The sequence below is a fragment of the Schistocerca nitens genome, chromosome 3 (assembly GCF_023898315.1).
Source record: "Schistocerca nitens isolate TAMUIC-IGC-003100 chromosome 3, iqSchNite1.1, whole genome shotgun sequence".
NCBI lineage: Eukaryota > Metazoa > Arthropoda > Insecta > Orthoptera > Acrididae > Schistocerca > Schistocerca nitens.
In genome coordinates, this window is record NC_064616.1 from 926,775,185 (window position 1) to 926,798,979 (window position 23,795).

A 23,795-nucleotide genomic window follows, 5' to 3' on the forward strand; every position below is an offset into this window, starting at 1 on the left:
AAAGGTGCTGTGTCTGTGATACAGTATTCACAGTCAACGTCTATCTTCAGGAGTTCTGAGAGCTGGGGTGGTGCAAAACTTTTTTGACGTGTCTAATAAACGTATGGTAAATTTTTCACAGACTTCTTCTACAACAAAGCTAAAAAGTGTACGAATTACACACGAGCAGTTACCAATAGTGATTTATAGTCTTGATAGTGTCAGTGACCTTGCCGTCTAGCTACCACTCATAGATGATGGTAACTTACAGAAATGTTTCCGTCAACGACGAGCATACCGCGGTTAGATCTTAGTCCTGAGTAAAAGACTGATTTAGATAGAACTTATAAAAATGAACGCAATATTTTCAGATGAGGGTCGTTATTATTTTAATTATTTACATTTTCTAAATCCAGGTTTTTGTATTAAAACAGCTAACATCAGTATCCATTTCCTACCAACGTTGAACACAGCGTTTAAAATGTATACTTATTCACAGTGTACAAATTGACGTAGCATGACACTAAGAATAGTGAGATTGAGAGATGATACGTTACATTTCCCCCACTGCTATCATTGACGTCTCAGTTTTTTAGTGTCGAAAGTATACTGCCTCTTACTATGTCTGAAACTCTTGCACAAAATAATAATGGTATTATCACGATGAATATGTGGGTAGCTATTATGAAGCGGATACAATTGTTTCAGTTAGAGTGATAAGCAGAAAGGCGGCGTTGTGCCTCAGGAGGCAACAGTGAGCTTGTTTTATAATTTATTAGCGACCAGCCCCAGCTTCACGCGGTTGGCACTAAATACCTACGGCCGGACAACTTGTCTGGCTTATCAGTAATCTATACTACAGTATAAAGGCAAGCCTTTGTTTAACGTTGTTACGAAAAACCTCGAAAAGTTCTTGACCGACCTGCTTCACATTTCTACATGATACTTAAATGAACGTCCGGACAGACGTAGGCTACGTGTATTCAGTACGTACAGTACATAAATTGACTAGCACTTGGATGGAATCTGCCGAGCGCTGCTGGGAACCAGGGTGCACTCAGCCCTTGTGACGCCAATTGAGGAGCTAGTTGACTCAGAAGTAGCGGCTTCCGGTGCGAACACATGTGCCTCCATTTTCGCCTCTAATGACGCCTATAGGCTGAAGGTGACACTGCGCTTGATGAAGTTGACACTGCGGTCGAACGGTAGCGTTGGGCGTTCAGAGGCTTCTTCGTTCGGAATTTAGCTGTTCAGTACATAAATATCTATGTAATATACCAAGGGCAAACGGTCTTACAAAAAATTTCGAAAAGTTATTGAGCAATTTAAGTCAAATTTTTACACGATACTGTAATGAACATTCCGAAGGACGTAGGCTATATATTTTTAATATTTATAACACGTAAATACGTATGTAACATGTAAAGGAGGAACGTTCTTACCAATAATCTCGAAACGTTCTTGACCAATTAACTTCAAATTCTTATACAATACTCCAATGAATGTTCGGACAGAAAACGGCTGTACATTTTTTAAATCTATTTAATATACAAATATGTATTTAATATAAAAGGGGAATATTGTTAGCAGAAATTTCAAAAAGTTCTTCACCGATTAAAACCGACTGTGAAATATAAAATGCAGTGCTGTACTGTGAAAATGTGCGGTTTTGATTCCTTGTTCGTAGTCAATTGCAACTATGATACGAGAGCATCTAAAACATTCGACAAATTGCTTATCCCATCTATATTGTTTCTCCTTGTATATATATTTTCAAACAAAAATAGTATACACAACAATGTACTGTTTTGTTTTCCTCCTCGCCATCGGTTTTACAGGAAACAGAGAAGACATATTTACGGCCTATTGGCGTATGAGTAGAATACTACTACGGAATCTCATTAGTATGAAACTTTGCAGTTCTGCCCATTCACAGACTAAAAGTATGTGAAATACTGTCACTAAAGTTACTATCTTCACAGATCCAGCAGCTGGAAAGGTGTCTCTCAAACCAGGCATGCCAATAATCCTAACCAATTTACTCATTCATTTTAAGCGACTTCAATTCCAAATCAGGATTTCATTTGTTATAACAATAAATAAGTCTCAAGGTCAGAGAGAGGGTAAAAAGGGTGTCGTGTATTCTCCTCCCTGTGAAATTTCCGCCCAGAAAAGATCGAGGAAGGGCCCACTGATCCCCCGTGTACTCTCAGCCCTATGAATTTTCCGCCCTGTAGAATTTCCGTGCAGAAAAGTTCGAGGAAGGGCCCATTAATCCCATGGAGACACGAGCTAGCATACTCAAGCCGTACGGTACTACCCATACTATATGTTGCATGTAACAATTTCAGTGTTATTAGTTCTGATATGTATATGTTTTTACGTAGAGAGTTCTTACTGATTAAAAGTAAAAAATAATGATTCTATTAATTTATGCAGAAATTTGGTTTAGAAAACGTACACAGCGACGTTGCCCAAGTAGAGCACAAAATAAGTAAATAAATAAATAAACAAATAAATTGCGGTCTGGTTTATGAAGGGTCATTTGTTGGCTGGTTCAATGCTGAAATTTGTTAAGCTTACATCAGAGAAGCACTCTACCCAAAGGACATGAAAGAAGGCGCAAAAATATTATAGTTAAAGAGTGCATTTGTAGATTATCAAAAAATTTACAAGACTAACAAAAACTAGGAACTTATTAAGGATGTGGTTCTTGATCAAACTGAAGGACTTAAAGAAAACTTAGAAAATCTTGCACATAACTGTCATGCAAAAGGAGACAGTGTATTAGTTGAAGAAAGAGTAAATCAACAAGAATCCAATGAAAGTAGTAGTAATATTTTCTTTTCTGACATCTGCCAGTGAGCTTTGACTGTCTTGGAAATCCAACATTTGAATCATCAAAATATTAAGTGTCAAAAAATTTAAAAACAAACATTGCTCATTCGTTATTGTTTAACAGACAATGAGATAAAAAAAGCGTTAACTAACAGTTAACGTCTGACTCCTTCTATATCAGACACAGCGAAAGAATGTTTTTAGAACTTGGATGGCACATTAAACTAAAAATCACAGTTTGTACTGCTCTTGTTGCAGTCTCTTTACCACAGGCACGAGTTTGAACAACGCATATAAATTTGTTAAATGTTTTCAAGCGTGGTTGAATTTTTAAACCTTAAAACCTTAGGAACAAGTCTTAACTGTAAACAGAAATACCTTACCTAGACAGCACCTAAAACGTAAGAACGGTCCTATCGAAATTAGTAAATAAATAAATAAATGATTTTGTGCGGATGGTAATAGGTGAGACGACAGAAGTCCGCGTTGGGTTCCAAAATACCACCGTGTAAACGTCAATTTGAAGCAGAACAAAATATTCGACGTGTGGGTAACAAAATAGGAAATTAATACAGTTATGTGCGAGCTCGAAATTGATCACGGCAAATATCGCCAAGTCATTCAATAACTTAATATTTAAATATCTCAGGAGTCTCATCTTTGCATCAATAGTGCACGTCTTTCTAAAGTAAATGGGAACTCACAAAAAGCAAGTTTACATTCCAAATATATGCTTCATTTTAACTCAGTATATGATCATTCATCATTACAACCTAGAGAAAACCAATTTTGCGTTTGGTGTTTCATGTCACGTCCACAGTTGTGGTCATTAGAGATTTAGATTTCGCTCGGATTGTTGGTTACAGGAGAGGTGGAGGTGGGGTAGGGGGGGGGGGGGGAAGCTACCATGACCTCTTTAAGCATTTGCTTAAACAAGGAAAACCAAATACAGTAGACTATGCACGGCCACGTGATTGGCGAGCCCTGGTTAACCACTGCGCTAACCCCGCTTGGTACGATAAACAACAATTAGACAGTAGATAGAACAAAATAAGACTTCGCAGAGACTTTAGAATATTTCAGTACGTAAAGAAGATTCGTTTCTTTTACATCACCAGACAGCAGTCATTGTCAATAGATATATTTTCATAAGAGTGCACTTATTAAATACACGGAAATATTAAGTGGCATTATGTCCACACATGAGTAGGCTGGGGCGGGGACGGAGCCTATCCGTCGTTTCTAGGCCCCCGGTTAACATACAATACAATACAATACAATGGTTAGTCTAATTTTCGTTATTTTTACGAACCGTTTTAATAAAGACATCAAACAATTACAAATTAGAGTATAAAGTTAACGAAGTATTCTGCCTTTGTCATCCTCTACTTACATATCGTTAGTAGCATTTAGCCTGGAATAGTTGACTCTGTCCAGAGGAAATCCATCGAAACATTAGTGCGCTAGCATGTAGCTGGGATTACTCTGTGACTAGTCATTTTCAGAACAGAAGTCATCCCCAGTAGAACCTCCCTATAAGCTATTCGTCATTGTCATACTAGTATTTTAATGGATTCGAGAAAGAATGCTGGTGGGTTTGACGGCAGGCCAACCAGAGCAGAAGCCAGTTTTCCTGCTGAACGCAACGCTGATGATCCCCAAGGTGGTGGTACGGCCCAGCCTTGAAGACGTTCAGGACGCTCTCGCCACGGCCGGCAAAAACATCTCCAGCGTCGCGAAGGGCGTCGGCCAGTGGACTGGCGGTCAGAGCCAACAGGTGAAGCATAGCACAGCGTACACTTTGCTGCTGTCAGGCTTTGCTACATTCTGATCAGTAATGATCCACTGCTGTTTCGTAGAGATCCATAAATCTTTCGAATGAGTTAGAGGGTGCCATAACGTATGTAAACTCCTTAGCATATTCCCAAGCAAAGATGATCACATCTGCTTACAGTAGCATGAAGAAAATTTGTAGGCTTGGCAATGAAAGACTGTGTGCTTTGCTTTAAACCTGTATTTTTTTATGTAGACGCTTTTCACTTAAATGCAATCCGTCCAACGTTTTTCCAGTGAGGATATTCTCTTCCTGAAATGCGGTTCTGAATGATCTGGAAGATACCATTTTATGGCTGCTATAACCTCTTCATTGTTATCAGCCATAAATTTCTATAGAGGAGGGACTTTGTCAGAAGTTGCCAAATCTGCTGAGTAGGGTGAATGTTCCACCGTTTCATAGTTAAAATATGCCAGTTTTCCAACAACCAAAACACGTTTCTGGTCAGGCACATTATCCTACCGAAAGATGAGTTTTTTTTCCTTCGCTTTGAAGATCTCTTCGTAGGTTTTCTTTCATCTGCTGAGTCCATAAAACTTCTTAGAATTCGCCATCTGAAACGTAACCAATAAGAAGAATCCCATCTGCATCTCAAAAATCACTTGCTATACTCTTTTCGTAAGGTGAAATGGACTTGGGATTTTGTCGTGCAGGACCATCACCTTAGCCGGCCGAAGTGGCCGAGCGGTTCTAGGCGCTCCAGTCTGGAACCACGCGACTGCTACGGTCGCAGGTTCGAATCCTGCCTCGGGCATGGATGTGTGTGATGTCCTTAGGTTAGTTAGGTTTAAGTAGTTCTAAGTTCTAGGGGACTCATGACCTCAGAAGTTAAGTCCCATAGTGCTCAGAGCCATTTGAACCATCGCCTTGCGTCCAATGCTGTTTCGTTTCTGGTGAACTAGTGTCGCAGTCAAGAGCCGCGCGGTGTGGCCGCGCGGTTAGAGGCGCCATGTCACTAATTTCGCGGCCTCTTCCGCCGGAGGCTCGAGTCCCCCCTCGGGCATGGGTGTGTGTGTTGTTATTAGCATAAGTCAGTTTAAGTAATGTGTAGGTCTAGAGACCGATGACCTCAGCAGTTTGGTCTCTGAGGAATTCACACACATTTGAACATTTTTCCTACTCAAGAGACGAAAAGGAGCTTGGTTCTTCTTAAAGAGGCTCACCACTGCTGAAAAATTTGGAATTTCATTTACCTCTGGCTGACATTTAACAATTGCAGCACCAATCTTCCACAAAGCTTTCCTTCTGTAATGTACCTTACTGTTTCTTCTCGTATGCCTATGTCGTCAACTATTTTAACCGCCGTGATTACACTTTCAGGAAGACTTTCACGTGAATTGTCTTCAAAATAAGAACGGTCGCTGTCAGAAATAAAGAAATACAGTACTTACGTTCATTCACCAACTTTGAATTAAGTTCCATTGGTTATATACAGCCAAAAACAACAAATATTCCCTCTTATCCATTTCAACGAGACATAATACAACAAGACTACCTTGAAAAGCTGCATAAAGAGAATTACTACACAGTTCAAGATACATTTCACTTCCGTTATTGTGCAACAAATACCAGTATCGTGGAAAGAAAATTTTTCTGTGATCAACTTCATCTCTATGTCAGGCAGAGAAGCTCTCTCCACTACCCCGGAAGCATTTTTCCTCTTCTTTTTTACGCTTACGCATTATTCTGCTTCTAACAACGCATTTTACATTCTCGTTCTAATTTTCTTTGCTAAACATTCTGCGATTTGTTCTTTTTTACGCTTCTTGATATGCATCATTCTAGTCTTTCTTTCTCTCGCCTTTTCTTCCTTTTCGTAGTTTCACTTGTTACCCGCGCCAAGGAAGGGCGAACATAATACACACGTCACTATTTAATTTTTGAAAAATACGGAAGAAAGATCTCTCTGTGGAGTTGTTGAGAGGAGCATTCATTGATATAGGATACAAAGAAATGTAGTTACACTAATGATTTCTTTACTTTCACTGGTGGTGCTATATTTTGTTGTATTTTACGCCAAGAAATGTGCTGTTCTCCTAACCAACACGAATACATCAGGAATTCCTGGGGAATGTGGAAGCAGGTGACATTTTCCGATGTGAGCGGAAATCTGGGAAATATTATGCCAATATCAATGTCTTATATCAGTAAAATTTGACTCGTATGGTGATATAAATACGCATTTACAGTAGTTGCAAAGTCATAGTTTATATACCTTTAATAACTACAAAACAACTGCAGACGCTCTGACCACATACACGAAAAACTAGCATTATTATTGATCATCTTCTTTTTCCCACTAATAACGTTTGTCTCGTAAATATTAGCTCATGGCCGGACTTACCGCATTATTATTTGCCGCTTACGTCCCATACCGTGACTGGTGACTGAGGCATCCTGTTTCTGTGACCGGAAGGAGGAACGCCACGGAGGGATAGTTGATTTCTCGATCTGCTGCTGCTTGTTGTCTTGCACCTCTAGCGACTTCTCCTTCCAGCTCAACAGTGAGTTTACAGCCTGTAGGAGGCTCATATTTCTTTATTTTAGTGTACCCTGGTAGCCAGCAGAAGATACTCTTTCCCACATTGTTGAAGTAAGAGGAGAGTGGCCCAGACATTTTTATCATTTTTTCCCCTGGGTACAAAAATGGTTCAAATGGCTCTGAGCACTATGGGACTTAACATCTGTGGTCATCAGTCCCCTAGAACGTAGAACTAATTAAACCTAACTAACTTAAAGACATCACACACATCCATGCCCGAGGCAGGATTCGAACCTGCGACAGTAGCGGTCACGCGGTTCCAGACTGAAGCGCCTTTAACCGCACGGCCACACCGGCCGGCCCCTGGGTACATAAAACTGAGGTGCCTGAAGAGTCCAAATGTAAAAATCATCTACTTCAGAGCACATACAACGCCGCATAATATTCTGTGAACATATCTAGCAAGTGCGTCAATAGACACAGGCAAGGAGAAATATTGAGAACGCAAAGAAATCTTTTTGTTTTGACGTGCCTGTGTAAACAGTCGTAAAATGGTGGAGTCCTTCTAAAATATTATCAAACAAATATCTAAGAATCACATCTACCTGCCAGGGTAGCCGAGAGCGATGCCGGCACGGTAGCTCAGCGTGTTCGGTCACAGGGTTAGCTGTCCTCTGTTAAAAAAAAAAAAAAAATAAATAAAAAATAAAATAAACTGAGTTCATCGATCAACGACGACCTTAAACAGGTGTCTTACGACGTCCGCCCCGAGCCGATGCAACGAACAAAAGCGATCAAAATGAGATTTAAAAAAAAAAGAAAAAGAGCGCTAACGCCCTGCTTCGCGGACTCAGGTAGGCGCGCCGGCCCCGGTTCGAATCTGTCTGGCGGATTAACGACGAGGGCCGGTGTCCTAGCCAGACTGAATGTTGTTTTAGTCGGCTTTCCATATCCCGCTAGGTGAATACCGAGCTGGTCCCGACGTTGCGCCTCAGTTAGACGTCTCGCAGACATTTGCTACGCATTCACACTATTTTATGGCTTACACTAGACGCAGAAAATCTAAGAATCACATCTGGAGTGCTTTCTTTTCAGATTAAAAACATCTCTGGCCCTCAATAAAATTCAAGATGGTGATTTACTCCCTCCTTGGAGTAAAACATTGATGTTCGTTATACCTATTCCTAAAATACAGCTCTTTGCTCGGAAAATGCATTTTACTGTTCATCGTTTGCTTCTAGAGTTTCGCTTGAGAGAAGTCTTACAACCCCATATTTTCAATTAATCCTTAAACAATTACGTAGGTAAGAAACAATTATTAATGTGTCTGCATAGCTGGACACCACCCTGGAAATGATCTTATTTTGCAGACATATCTTAAGGCGTATCTGTGATTGGCATGGTTTTAGCTGTATCTATAGAACACAAGTCTGATTTTTATCGCTCTTTATTAGAAGAATAAATAATTAGTATCATTGTATTGACTTGTAAGGAAACGCTGTCTTCTATAATTCTTAATTTGACCTTATCGTGAACACAACGAAATACTGAGGAAAGATGAATTCGATTATAGTTGTTTTATGAGTCACAGAGCAAATAACTTGTTTCTAGCACTTAGCAGGTGTCACATCTGTGTAAAAAACAACAGACAGAATGTTTCTTAGTGTTATTTACATAAGTTATAATTTGGAAAACTATAATTACAAGAAGGATTCAGATTTTTACACAAGGCAAAAATCGTTTAAATCATAATTATTCACAGCAGACAGCCATCAGACACAGTATAAACAGAAGAAATCTTGCACCCTATCAGAGGAGTACAACGACCAGAAACATGTATGAATGTCGCATTTCTTTCTTTGAGGACAGCATACACTAAACAACCAAAACCTAGCTTTCATATTTGCTATTTTACAAACTGGAAAATTTCAATAGTGGTAATTCCCATTGAGATGTTTCGTTTGTAGAAAAATCAATAGCAACTACTCTCAATGAACTGCAAAAATCAGAAACAGGGGCTACAAATTCAAAACAAAACGAAGTTACCTGTAGCTTCCTTTTTAGTTCTTGCCTCCCGTCGTTAGTAAAACTGCTTGAAAATATCTCTTCTTCTGCTGCTAGCTGCTCTGTACTAAATACTTAGCTGCATGATGGCGTGCCTAATTGATAGTATACATTAATTTTTTTCTTTCTCTAATGCATTCATTGTTGAATACTGAGAGAATTTTTGATAATTCCGTTCTTGAGGTTCCTCTGTATCCTGACGTTTTCTGTCTTTCGAGTCTTAAGCTATCTTTCTCTTACTTTACTCCGAGCTGCCTAGGGAATGTGCCACAGAATTCTGGGGTGAACTACTCGTATGACCACATTTCAACAGCTGACACAATCCTGCTTGCCAGTTGCACTTCCTCTCTCAATAATAATTATTGCTCTCGGCTAAATATGTAGCTGCATGACTGTGTGCCTGCTCAGTAGCATGAATTTGAAGATATTTTTTTCTCAGATGAAACCATTATTGAATACTGAGAGAATTTTTTATTATTCCGTTCTTGAAGTGCATCTATATTCAGACATTTTCTGTCTTTCCAGTCTTAAGCTATCTTTTTTCTTGCTTTCCTCAGAATTACCTTTACAGTATACAACAGCATATCGAGGCCAATACGACCATATACGCTGACACGGTCTTTTATGTATCGAATTACTAATTTGCAAATATAACAGTCCTCTCTCAGGGCACTAAATAAGGTATAGTTCACGTTTAATTTTCCGATGCAAGATACTTTCTTTTTACATTTCTTTTAATCTTTCAGCCTATTAACCAATCCAAAACCAGTGTTGTCTAACTGAGAAATCTGTTTGTACATTATTCAATGATTATAGAGTCATTTACTGTACTTTGCTATGCGAATGTTCTTTCTTTTTACCCAAACGATCCAAACATAGGACGAATATTCCGCTTTCAACTGCGCTTTCAAACAAATGTTGAGGCTCTGTGTCATGGCTAATTATATATACTAAACGGCTCATAAATTAATATTGCCGTGGTCTGAGCTCTGCTGCATGATAAGCCTTAAGTAACACAAGAGACGAACCTGTATTCATTGCGAATGTATTTTTCAGTAAGGATTAGTACTGCAAAATGCTTACATTCACTATGTGATCAAAAGTATCCGGACCCCCCCAAAAACATATGTTTTTCATATTAGATGCATTGTGCTACCACCTACTGCCAGGTACTCTATATCAGCGACCTCAGTAGTCATTAGACATTGTGAGAGAGCAGAATGGGGCGCTCCGCGGAACTCACGGACTTCGAACGTGGTTAGGTCATTGGGTGTCACTTGTGTCATACGTCTATACGCGAGATTTCCACTCTTCTAAACATCCGTAGGTCCACTGTTTCCGATGTGATAGTGAAGTGAAAATGTGAAGGGACACGTACAGCACAAAAGCGTACAGGCCGACCTCGTCTGTTGACTGACAGAGAGCGTCGACAGTTGAAGAGGGTCGTAATGTGCAATAAGCAGACAGCTGTCCAGACCATCACACAGGAATTCAAACTGCATCAGGATCCACTGCAAGTATTTTGACAGTTAGGCGGGAGGTGAGAATAGTTGGATTTCATGGTCGAGCGGCTGCTGATAAGCCACACATCACGCTGGTAAATGCCAAACGACGCCTCGCTTGGTGTAAGGAGCGTAAACATTGGACGATTGAACGGTGGAAAAACGTTGTGTGGAGTGACGAATCACGGTACACAATGTGGCGATCCGATGGCAGGGTGTGGGTATGGCGAATGTCAGGGGACCGCCATCTGCCAGCGTGTGTAGTGCCAACAGGAAAATTCGGAGGCGGTGGTGTTATGGTGCGGTTGTGATTTTCCTGGATGGGGCTTGCACCCCTTGTTGTTTTGCGTGGTACTATCACAGCACTAGCCTACATTGATGTTTGAGACACCTTCTTTTTCCCAATATTGAAGAGCAATTCTGGGATGTCGACTGCGTCTTTCAACACGATCGAGCACCTGTTCGTAATGAACTGCCTGTGGTGGAGTGGTTACACGATAATAACGTCCCTGTAATGAATTAGCCTGCACAGAGTCCTGACCTGAACCCTATAGAACACCTCTGGGATGTTTTGGGACGCCAACTTCGTGCTAGGCTTCACCGACCGACATCGATACCTCTCCTCAGTGCAGCACTCTGTGAAGGATGGGCTGCCATTCCCCTAGAAACCTTCCAGCGCCTTACTGAGCATATGTCTGCGAGAGTGGAATCTGTCATCAAGGCTAAGGGTGGTCCAGCACCGTACTGAATTCCAGGGCGCGACGATCTTGTAAGTCATGTCCGGATACTTTGATCACACAGTATATGGGTGGTTTTATTGCGCACGAATTTAACGACTTTTTTTTACTGCTGTTGTGTAACGTAAAAGTAATTCTGAATGCAATTACAGCTTGAAAATCGTGTCCACCACGCCTCTGAACTAATAAACGCTCCATACGAAAGGGAAAGCAATTTTAGATATAACCCAGACGAGAGTATTTTTCTCAAAATTTTAAATTTTTGTCCAAAATTACACTTTGGTTGAAATGGGCCTCGAAATTATGTTATATATTAAGCCACGATATTATTGTTGCGTGTGTTACGGATTTCCTATGTTTTCTACACGAACAATCAACTACCTTCAAGACATAACATACAGTGCCCTTCCTTGAAGTGGCCAGAGTGAGAAATGAAAACTGAAAAACTTGTCAGTATTATTACAGTCACAACTTGCAAAGTAATCATAGAATTACTGCATCTGTTCAGAATCTGTGTCTTGCATGGTTCTGGGTTCATCCCTTTAGATTAACCCTGACGATCAGGCTGATTAGAGCCGAACGTTGTTCCACCTGGCCCTTCAATCTGACGTGGCGTAGCTGCATGATGGGAGGGAGGAAGTAACTTGTTTAACGCACTTCATCATTTGGCATAGATGTCGTTATGTCTCGATGAATATAACTTTGAGACTGATGTTTCAATGAGTCGGGGATAGGGGTCAGCCGGCGGTAATCTTAATTCTTTATCGGTAGGTCACCAGCTTTGTAGCTGCAGTCAGTGACATAATTCGCGAGATCCCTTGCCGTTTCGTTATGCTGGATTGCACAGTTTTACTGCCTGTTACGCAGCATAACAGACAAGGAGTCACTGTGTTATCAACATATTATCAACTTATAAGTGACCCTACTAGAGAAGTAAAACTTCTGTAGGCTACTGTAGACTATCATAAGTAAGCGTAGACGACGGTAGCCTTGCTGAGTTAATATCATAACCTCGTTACCTCTATGTTAGGTGTGTTGCATGTCTATGGCGCGTTACCTCAATTCGATCACTTTGTTTGTACGTATATTTTATCGGTGTCTTACTAGATTCCAGCAGAAGCCGGAAGCGGTGAAACGCCTAGAAATTAAGTAAAAATATATAAAGGGCTGTGTAACCTACAGAACATTTCTATTCCACATAGTTTCCATCCTGTGTGTTGTTTAAAAATAAACAGTATTTATCGCAAAATCCAAACTATCACTGTTTAATTCAGGTTTTATTCGAAATCTCTTGATTTGTAACATGAAACAGGGTGAAGATTGAAAACGCAAAGATTGAAAACGCAATACATATTTAGGAAGTAGAGTTATAAAGCATAATGTCCTCCAAAAAGGGTAAAACTAAAAAGAACGCAAAACAAAAACACATCAAACATTACTTCAGTACTTCGTCGAGCTTATATATAACATGTTTCGTTTTTCACAACAACTTTCGCACTTATCGATACTAATAGGAAACTTTGCCTTTGATCAAAATGAAGATCCTTCTACCGAGTACAAAAAACAACAATAATAATACAGATACTTTTATGTTTGTTCACGAAAAGTGTACTTGCGACAAAAGTAATTGCTTTGGTTACATAAAAACGCAGAAAACGCTACCAACTAATTTCTATTATTGGGAAAAACGCAATTTATATTTTGTAATGATGCAGAAAACGGAGTTGACTAACACTGAACGACGTGCCGTTCTAATTGTGTGCAAAACAAAGAACAAACAGAAGTCGAAAGATCCGAGCTTCTCTCTCATACATTCATTTATGTTTCTGTCCCTACCAGAGCTACCAACATTACTGGTAATCCTAACATTTACTATGTCATGTATACAGTGTGTTACAAAAAGGTACGGCCAAACTTTCAGGAAACATTCACACACAAAGAAAGGAAATATGTTATGCGGACATGTGTCCGGAAACGCTTACTTTCCATGTTAGAGCTCATTTTATTACTTCTCTTCAAATCACATTAATCAAGGAATGGAAACACACAGCAACAGAACGTACCAGCGTGACTTCAAACACTTTGTTACAGGAAATGTTCAAAATGTCCTCCGTTAGCGAGGATACATGCATCCACCCTCCGTCACATGGAACCCCTGATGCGCTGATGCAGCCCTGGAAAATGGCGTATTGTATCACAGCCGTCCACAATACGAGCACGAAGAGTCTCTACATTTGGTACCGGGGTTGCTTAGACAAGAGCTTTCAAATGCCCCCATAAATGAAAGACAAGAGGGTTAAGGTCAGGAGAGCGTGGAGGCCATGGAATTGGTCCACCTCTACCAATCCATCGGTGACCGAATCTGTTGTTGAGAAGCCGGCCTGTGTGGCCGTGCGGTTCTAGGCGCTTCAGTCTGGAACCGCGTGACCGCTACGGTCGCAGGTTCGAATCCTGCCTTGGGCATGGATGTGTGTGATGTCCTTAGGTTAGTTAGGTTTAAGTAGTTCTAATTTCTAGGGGACTGATGACCACAGATGTTAAGTCCCATAGTGCTCAAAGCCATTTTAACAATTTTTTGTTGTTGAGAAGCGTACGAACACTTCGACTGAAATGTGCAGGAGCTCCATCGTGCATGAACCACATGTTGTGTCGTACTTATAAAGGCACATGTTCTAGCAGCACAGGTAAAGTATCCCGTATGAAATCATGGCGGTGAATCGAGGAAGTACAGTACATACTGACGAGACTAAAATGAGCTCTAACATGGAAATTAAGCGTTTCCGGACACATGTCCACATAACATCTTTTCTTTATTTGTGTGTGAGGAATGTTTCCTGAAAGTTTGGCCGTACCTTTTTGTAACATCCTGTATACTGTACCAGAACTACCGAACCGTAATTTTGGTACAGCGCAACTCTAATGTCAGCCGATGATCCACTCTATATTGCCTAATCGAAATAGTTCACGTCCACAGATAGACTACCCAATGGACAGATTTCTAAAGTGGGCTGCTGTCGCTGGATTTTCCCAGGTGCCTTTAGCGGCAGCAGCAGCAGGAGGAGCAGTGACATGCACGTATTGCAGTTTGGCACGTCGCAAACTGTGCGCGTCTGAGCACATGTAATGTCAGTTAAAAACTTGGAGGGATACTCTATCCACTGATACGCGTCCATTTTCTGTATATATCTCGCAGTTTTCTCACAGTCGTTTCCGAAACGTCATAGGTACTTATGAATGCCCTGTATTTTCTCATTGCGTTGGGTGCGGGTGAAAAATAGACAAACGGTGACCTGAGTACTGCTCCACCTCAGCCTGTCATTTTTCTACGAACTAAAGATCTGTTGTTTTTCGTTAGGTCTTGAAGGACCATCGATGACAATGCCATTGCTAAGAGCTACAACTGCGCTCCACCGAAACTACGGTTCTGTCGTTTTGGTACAGTACATAAATGACACAGTAAATGTCGTAGTAAATAGTAGGATGACTGGTAGTATTGATAGAACTGATAGGAAAAGTAACATATATGAATAAGAGAGGAATTGTGCACCGAAAACTTCTCTTTGCTTTTTGTTTGCTTCGCACATAATTAGAACCGCACATCAATCAGTGCTAGTCAGTCGTGTGTTCTATATCATTACAAAATGTAAACTGTATTATACTAGTAACAAAAATTAGTTCATCGTGTAACTTCCGCGCTTTAATCTAACCAAAGCAATTACTACTGTTACAAGTACATTTTACATGCACAGGCATAAAAAACCTATATTATTATTGTTGCTTTTTGTACTCGATAGAACGTTCTTCATCATGATCTAAGATATGAGCTCTGTTGTTATTGATACGTGCGAAAGTTATTTGTAGAAAACAGAACTATGTTTTACATAAGCTCGACGTACTACTGAAGCGATGTTTAAAATGTTTTTATTTTACAGACCTTTTTTTTTTTTGAGGAAATTGCGTTTTCTAGCGCTATATGATAAATCTGTATTTTTTTTTTTAAATTTTGCTACAGTATCCCACTGTTGCAAGCTACAAACCAACAATTTTCGAATAAAACCTGATTCAAATAGTGCCAATATATTCGTTAGGTTACGGAGCCCTGTATATATCCTCACTCAGTTTCTACAAGGTTCGCCGCTCCCGGTTTCTAGGGGAATCTAGTGAGACACTGATTGCATATGCAAACAAAGCGACTGAAAAATGGTTCAAATGGCTCTGAGCACTATGGGACTTAACATCTGAGGTCATCAGTCCCCTAGAACTTAGAACTACTTAAACCTAACTAACCTAAAGACATCGCACACATCCACGCCCGAAGCAGGATTTGAACCTGCGACTGTAGCGGTCGTGCGGTTCCAGACTGAAGCGCCTAGAACCGCTCGGCCACACCGGCCGGCAAAGCGATTGAGATTAGGTCACACCCGATAAGTGTGCAACACACTTAACGTACGGGTAACACATTTACAATCATAACTGATCAAAGCCTGTAGGAAAACTGTTGTAGTCTGCGCTTACTTGTGAAAGTCTAAGGAAGTCTACGGTAGTTTTACAGTTCTACTCAGAGCATTAGGTAAATTCTGTCTCGAAAGGATTTTATCTTGCGAGGGGCGGGATGGGGGGGGGGGGCAGGGGTGGGGGAGATAACGGTGCCACCACTGGTCGTGCTGTCAACACTATTCCCAATGGTGTAGTTTATAAAACTGGGAGAAGCCTTTGTGCGGTAATTATCGTTTACTGGGTAGCTGAGTGGTCAGCGTAACCGAATTTCAATCCTAAGGGCCCGGGTTTCATTGCCGACTGGGTCGGAGATTTTCTCCACTCAGGGATTGGGTGTCGTGTTGTCCTAATCGTCATCATTTCATCCCCATCGACGAGCAAGTCGCCGAAGTGGTGTCAAATCGAAAGACTTGCACCCGGAGAAAGGTCTACCCGATGGGAGGCTCTAGTCACACGACATTTACATTTATTTACCTGGGTGCCGTCAGGTACCGTTGTGACAAGTCTCATCGTTAAAGTCAGTGTTCCGTAAGATGGGCCGAAGAAATAGCGTGGGCGTTAAGAAGCATTGTATTGGCCGAGATGAGGGCGGGTGTGCAGAGGCGTGGTGCACGGCGGCGCTTGGCCGCTGCTCTTCCTGGTCTGTCCTGTGCTGACGCGCGCGCGGCCGTGTGCGAGCAGAGGTCCGGCTGGCGGAAGCTGGCCGGCCGGCCGTCGCAGGCCGTGCTTGACGTGGTGTCCCGCCTGGAGCAGGCGGCGCGCGGCCCCGACGACGCCCGCTCGCGCCGCCGCAAGCTGTACCGCCTCGCCTCCGACGAGCGGCCCTCCTTCCCGCAGCAGGCGCGCAACTTCTACAGCCACGTCATGGAGAACAAGGAGGTCGTCAAGACGCTCTCTCTGCTCTCCACCTGCACGCAGGACGTCCGACAGGTACCCCGCTACATACTCCTCCTTCTTCTTTACTGTCATTAACCTTTCTCCTCTTCTACAGCAAATCAATCGTACGTCGCTCGAGCAACAATGTGATCTACATCTGCATCTACATCCATACTCCGCAAGCCACCTGGCGGTGTGTGGCGGAGGGTACCTTGAGTACCTCTATCGGTTCTCCATTCTATTCCAGTCTCGGTTTATCCTCATGGTCTCTTCGCGAGATATACGTAGGAGGGAGCAATATACTGTTTGACTCCTCGGTGAAGGTATGTTCTCGAAACTTCAACAAAAGCCCGTAACGAGCTACTGAGCGTCTCTCCTGCAGAGTCTTCCACTGGAGTTTATCCATCATCTCTGTAACGCTTTTGCGATTAGTAAATGATCCTGTAACGAAGCGCGCTGCTCTCCGTTGGATCTTCTCTATCTCTTCTACCAACCATATCTGGTACGGATCCCACACTGCTGAGCAGTATTCAAGCAATGGGCGAACAAGCGAACTGTAACCTACTTCCTTTGTTTTCGGATTGCATTTCCTTAGGATTCTTCCAATGAATCTCAGTCCGGCATCTGATTTACCGTCGATCAACTTTATATGATCATTCCATTTTAAATCACTCCTAATGCGTACTCCCAAATAATTTATGGAATTAACTGCTTCCAGTTGCTGACCTGCTATATTGTAGCTGAATGATATGGGATCTTTCTTTCTATGTATTCGCAGCACATTACACTTGTCTACATTGAGATTCAATTGCCATTCCCTGCACCATGCGTCAATTCGCTGCAGACCCTCTTGCATTTCAGTACAATTTTCCATTGTTACAACCTCTCGATGTACCACAGCATCATCCCCAAAAAGCCTCAGTGAACTTCCGATGTCATCCACAAGGTCATTTACGTATATTGTGGATAGCAACGGTCGTACGACTATCCCCTGCGGCACACCTGAAATCACTCTTACTTCGGAAGACTTTTCTCCATTGAGAATGACATGCTGCGTTCTGTTATCTAGGAACTGTTCAATCCAATCACACAATTGGTCTGATAGTCCATATGCTCTTACTTTGTTCATTAAACGACTGTGGGGAACTGTATCGAACGCCTTGCGGAAGTGAAGAAACACGGCATCTACCTGGGAACCCGTGTCTATGGCCTTCTGAGTCTCGTGGACGAATAGCGCGAGCTGGGTTTCAGACGATCGTCTTTTTCGAAACCCATGCTGATTCCTACAGAGTGATCAGAGTTATTGGCGAAATCCGCAGGTCGTTCCTGTTTTCAGCAACAGTAAACGACCGTGTGCACATTACTATAGGCTCATACTGCGGACGTCAATAACGGTGTGTGGTGGAGGGTACTTCGTCCACCGCTGTAACCTTCGCCCACTCCTGTTCCAGCCGTGAAAAGTAGGCGGAAAGAACGATTATTGGTAAGTCTCTGTGTGAGCTCTAAACGTTTGGGGGATATAGTACCAAGAAGTGATATGTTGCTTCAGTCGTATAGGAACTGCCACTGGAGTTGGCCAAGGCTACCAACAGAACCTATTGCAACCATACCGTCTCCTCTATACCGCTTGTGTTATTACGCAATAACCGTCTCCTCTATATCTCTTTTGTTACGCAACCTTCCCTTTTACAATAAACTATGAAAAATTCCTTACGATTTCTATCTCTTGCTTAATAATAACAAATGAAATCTTCCCTTTGAAATTTATTTTCTTTCTCAATCTTCGCATAAAAAATTTAATTCCTGCTTATTAAAAGTGATTTTCTGATTATTTCGACGAAACATAGAATATGTCGTCGTCGTGGCCCTCAGTCGTTATCTGCAATAACCCAAAACTGTTCCTTACCTTTTTTACTGTTACTGGATCGCCATCTGACTGCTACATCGAATAGCGACATGAATATACTTATTCTGTTTTACTATACTCTATTAGCTGCTGGTGGGCTGTCATAATAAGTGGCTGTATTTACTACCAAAGCTGACGTTATTCGTTAATAGCGAAGCTGACGTAATTCTTTAATTAATTTGACTGAAGTTATGTAATTCATGGTTACACTTTTTCTTGACAACAATAAAATTTTTGCAACGTTTTATGTTGATGGTTTATGGGATGGATTATAATCAGTAATACAACATTGCTGGCAAAAGTTAATTATATTCCGAAAACGCTTCAAATATTTACTGTTGGTAATGAAATGATTTTACAAACGTTCAAATGGGACTTACTTTTTACAATAATCTTACAACTAGCATTGCGCAAACATACCTTCAGTAGTCTTGAGTTTCGCAAAGAAAATAATTCAATAATATTAGTTCCTCTTATGATAATAGTTAGTTGATGTCTCTGTACATCTGTTTATAATCACTTGAACCATTTGTTTATAACTCTTGTAAATGATAGCTGGTGGCTGGCAGGCACACTACTCCTCTCAACCTCTCGCTTCAGACCTGCTACCCACTCGCTTCACATCTCGCTTACTACTGAATTCCTACGAACGCTAAAGTGCGGTCTCTCCTGCCAGCAATGCTTTCTGGTGCAGACAGTCCCTGCTACCATTACAAAATGTATCAATGCGCGGTCTTTCCCGCTCTTTTCTTAAAATGTATCCATACGCGGTCTCTCCCGCCCTTTTTTAAAATTATATCAATTTGCGGTCTCTCTTGTCAACAATATTTTGGTGCAGACATTCCCTGCTACCACAATTATTTACAACATGACAATTATAATTATTCCTACTTAATCCTATTAATAAAATACAAACATCTTTCATAAATTGTGGTTTGACAATAGACAATAGAAATATACACGTCTTACATAACCCTCCACTGGGTTTCCTTAAAATTTTCCTACGTCGTTAAGTCATTTGGAGTTGACGTAAGGAGAAAATTTGATTATAGAAATATGTGTAGTAATAAGTAAGTTAATGATAGAATGTTTCTTTCAACAAAGCATATACATATACTGTCATAAGAATTTGTTTTCCTAAGTTAACAAAGAGAATATTCATAAGAGTATACATCAAAATATACAAATAATATGAGTCAGTAAGTTGGAAGTGTACATCGGGTAGTAAAAGTTATTTACATTTCTAATAGTAATGGATGGCAAAAATTAGAACATAGTTTATGTTTCATTATAATTTCTTTTGTAAAATTGGCATCTGTTAGTACCATATTCAAGGAAGGGGAAAAAAAGGGAATTTGATAGCATGGTCAAAGCACTGGCAACTGTCTGTGAATGCACTCAAAAGTCCGTTTCTTTCCCTCACATAGCACAACACCAGGTTTCGCCATGTGATTCCGTCGTCTCTTTGATCCATAGTTTTAGTGTACCCAAACACTAAGTTAACCGTCGAATTGCCTGAGTTGCCGCAGCTACATCAGGTACAAGTTCCAACTCGAATTGTCCATTAGTAGTGATGGTGTGCATCTTGGTATGCCGACACCTCATAGAAAACATCGTAGATTGAAGTAACGTGGGTCACTATTTACTTTGTTTGTGCTCCATAACCATGGGGATGCACAGGAATTAAGGTACAGGTATAATCATTTTGTCAAAAGGTTCACGGATATGGTTGATACCGTTATTATCAAATTTTACATCATCTCTTTCCTCTGTGCTCATAAAAATTATTTATTTTACGTTTAATAGGACTAAATATCTCACCTTGTGTGACTGTAGAAAAAGTTTATAGTTTTAAACAATTACATAAAAAACACGTTTTCCATCTGTAGTGAATTCAGCCTACAATACATATTACATTACCTGACAGTCAATAACATAAACAAATATTTCTGTAAGTGGAATTTAGTAGTACATTTAGGCATCAACATTTTAAATAAAATAGACAAGTATCTTTATACAAAATATGTCACTTTCTGTGACATCAGTATGTTCGGTAATGTGTTCGTCAGTTACGAGTCATATTGTCAGTCGACTATATATTATGTTTGAGTTGTGTAACACACATCGTCATTGTCATTTAAGAGAAAACATTTGTATTTTACATAGAGTGCGAATCGGTATGCTGACATTTGGTGTGATCTGTTTTTCCTATGTATGTGTCTGATGTAAAAAATATCATGTTCAATTCAGAAAAAAAATTTCGAACAGCAAAGTGTATATAGTAAGCAATTTAATGTGGTTTCTCCATCCGTAGTGCTGCGCTGCGCTGTGTCGCCTGTTATCAAAATAAATCATTACTAAATTATATTCCTTACATACTAACATCTTCATTCTCCTCTCTCCTTTGTACCTCGTGTCATCTCTCTGCATAGCCTGTAATAAAATATTCATTGTTAATAATCATCAGCGCACGGCATGACTTCAATATCTCTCTGTATTACCTATAACAAAATATTCATGTTTCATAATCGTCAGCGCACGGCATGACTTCAACATCTCTCTGCATCTGTAAAATCGCGTCAGCTCTCGGCATGACCTGTAAAGCATTTATCCACGTTTCTCCATATTCAATACTTATATTATAATTAAAACTACGTTTATTTTGGTGAACTATGACAACAATGCTGCATGCGCGGGTTAAAGAATAAATCTAATTGCTACTACTGTATGAAAATTATTTGTACGTGTTATACATTTACACTTAAAGTAGTCCTGTTAATTGCTTCACTTACCTTACATAATGTGAAATAAATGTCCAGCGAGAACGCTTCTAAGACTACTATTAATGTTCAGTGTATTTATCTTCGGTCGAATCGAGGTGACCTGTTGTGCACGTAAATAACCCATTAGTAGCTCACTGTATTCGGGCTTGCTGGAATGTGTCAAAAAGCTCATTGTTATACTCTGTCTATATGTATCCCTGTAAGAAGGATTTTCTATTTTAAGAATTTCTTTATATTTGACATATGATGCTTTCCTCTCGATTTTTTTGTTCTGAGTGTCTCAATGTGTACTACATTAGCGTGCGGAATATTTCGAATTCTGTACGGTCCTGCGTATAGAACTTCAAATTTTTTGCATCGGTTCTTCCCTTTATGTGACAGATAATGGGTACGAATTAGTACCTTATCGCCAATCTCGTACTTGCGTAATCTACGTACCTGCTTCTGCTGACTCTTCCGACGATCTGCAGCTCGTGCCATGTCTATTATCTCACAATGACGAAATCTACGCTTCTTTGGAAAAGTAATCATTTCAGTGTATGCGGGATTGGATAGTGTTTTGCTTTGAAAGTCTCGTGTGGTTTCACCTGAAATTCGTACATAAATCCTGTCATCGTTCCTAGAACATTGTTAAAAACTGTTTTTTATGTTGCACAAGAATATTTTCTAATTCTGTGCGTTCTGTGTCGACTTCTGCTATACTGTCTCCAACCTTGCGTGTAATTGTCTGTAATACATTATACTTCTGTTCCTCTGCCATGTCGTTATTATGTGTATTCGTGTATAGTGTGAGATAACAATCGTTATCTTTAGAATCTGCAATAATCTCGATCCTGTGCATATTTTGTTCTTCTGAGGATACTGTGTTTTGAAATCTCACTACCACTTCACTGTCTTCCTTCTGTAATGTTAGGTATGACGATTTAAAGTCAATCTTTGCGTCGTACTGTACGAGAAAATTCATTCCTAATATTATATCAGTTGTTAAATGGGGAACTATCCAACAACTGCTGTGGAAAGTTTGCCCTGCAAAAACAAACGTTAATTGTGTCTGTCTTTTGATTCAATAATTTTTCCTGGAAATGCTCCCTTAACTTTAGTTTTGTGTAATGAGAACACTGGGCAATCATTATTGCTATTGCATCTGTTAAATGTGTCTTCGTTAATTACGCACATTGGTGAGCTTGAATCAATTATTGCTAAAATATTTTGTGACTTTAAATTTATCTGGATCATTGGGTGGCATGTAGTTTTCTGCAACATCGGTTTTTCGTGTAACAATGTGTCTCGCACGTCGCCGAATGTAATGGCATTCTCTATCGTTATCTTTTCTCTGTCCTTATCCATAGTGTCGTCATTTAGAGATTCATCACAGGCTATCTCTAGTCATAAATGTTCTGACATTTCATTGTCTGTCGGGGAGTGTTGTGTGTTTTCTATGAGCTGTACTGTTCTACCGTTTTGATTATTAGCGGTAGGTGGCAGATGAAATCTTGTGTCTGGTACATTCATACGATAACTTGGTTGTTGTGCACTGTTTGAATTTCTATGAACATTATCATTATAGAATTTCCTTTGCGGTCGGTGTTCGTTATCTCTCCTTCTGTCGTAATAGCTGTGGTTATACGGCGAGGCACGCGTGTTTCTCTGAAAAGGCTGTCTTTGTTCGTTTTGTGTATTTTGCGGCTGATCCATGTAATTGTTTGCACCTGACGCATTATTTTGGAGATGAGTCATGTGAAAGTTTGACCGGTTCGGAATTTCCTGTCGTATACGTGTCGTGTTATTTGGATGGCTTTGTTGCTGTCTTGAATTGTAATGTACATTGTTATTATACTGCTCTTCATTAAATCCCTGTGTGTATTCTCGATTAAAATTTTCATTTTCGCTGCGAAAGCGTTTATTATGATTGTTACTACCAAATCGTATTTACTCAAAAATAGTATTATTTGTCTGGTTTGCGTTATGTCGTGAAAAGTTCTTTTTAACAAACGCATAATCTGCCTGGTGTACCTCTAGCAATTGCAGGATGTCTCTAAATGCGTACACGCTGTCCTTTTGCTGGCCTGTTAATAATGACACTTTTAATGCTCTGGGGAGTTTTGAAATACACAGTTGTATTAATGCGGATTGACTGTGTGGCTCATTGAGGTATTGGTTTTGTTCAACCATATACTCGAAAAATTGTATTCTCGAAATTTGGCAGACTAATTAGCAGATCTTTAATGCTACTCTGCGTGGTAACTGGCCAATATGATGCTAGAAATGCTTCCTGGAATGCTTCTACTGAAAAACAC

The 23,795-nt window shown here is 40.4% G+C and overlaps 1 protein-coding gene across 1 annotated transcript in view; it reads left to right on the forward strand.

The window, feature by feature from the left end:
• LOC126249493 (dynein axonemal heavy chain 5) overlaps window positions 1-23,795 on the forward strand; it is an 856,962-nt gene that overhangs the window by 281,986 nt on the left and 551,181 nt on the right. Inside the window, 2 exon segments of the mRNA XM_049951144.1 lie at window positions 4,434-4,594; window positions 16,615-16,863. Of these exon segments, the coding sequence (XP_049807101.1) occupies window positions 4,434-4,594; window positions 16,615-16,863 (410 nt within the window).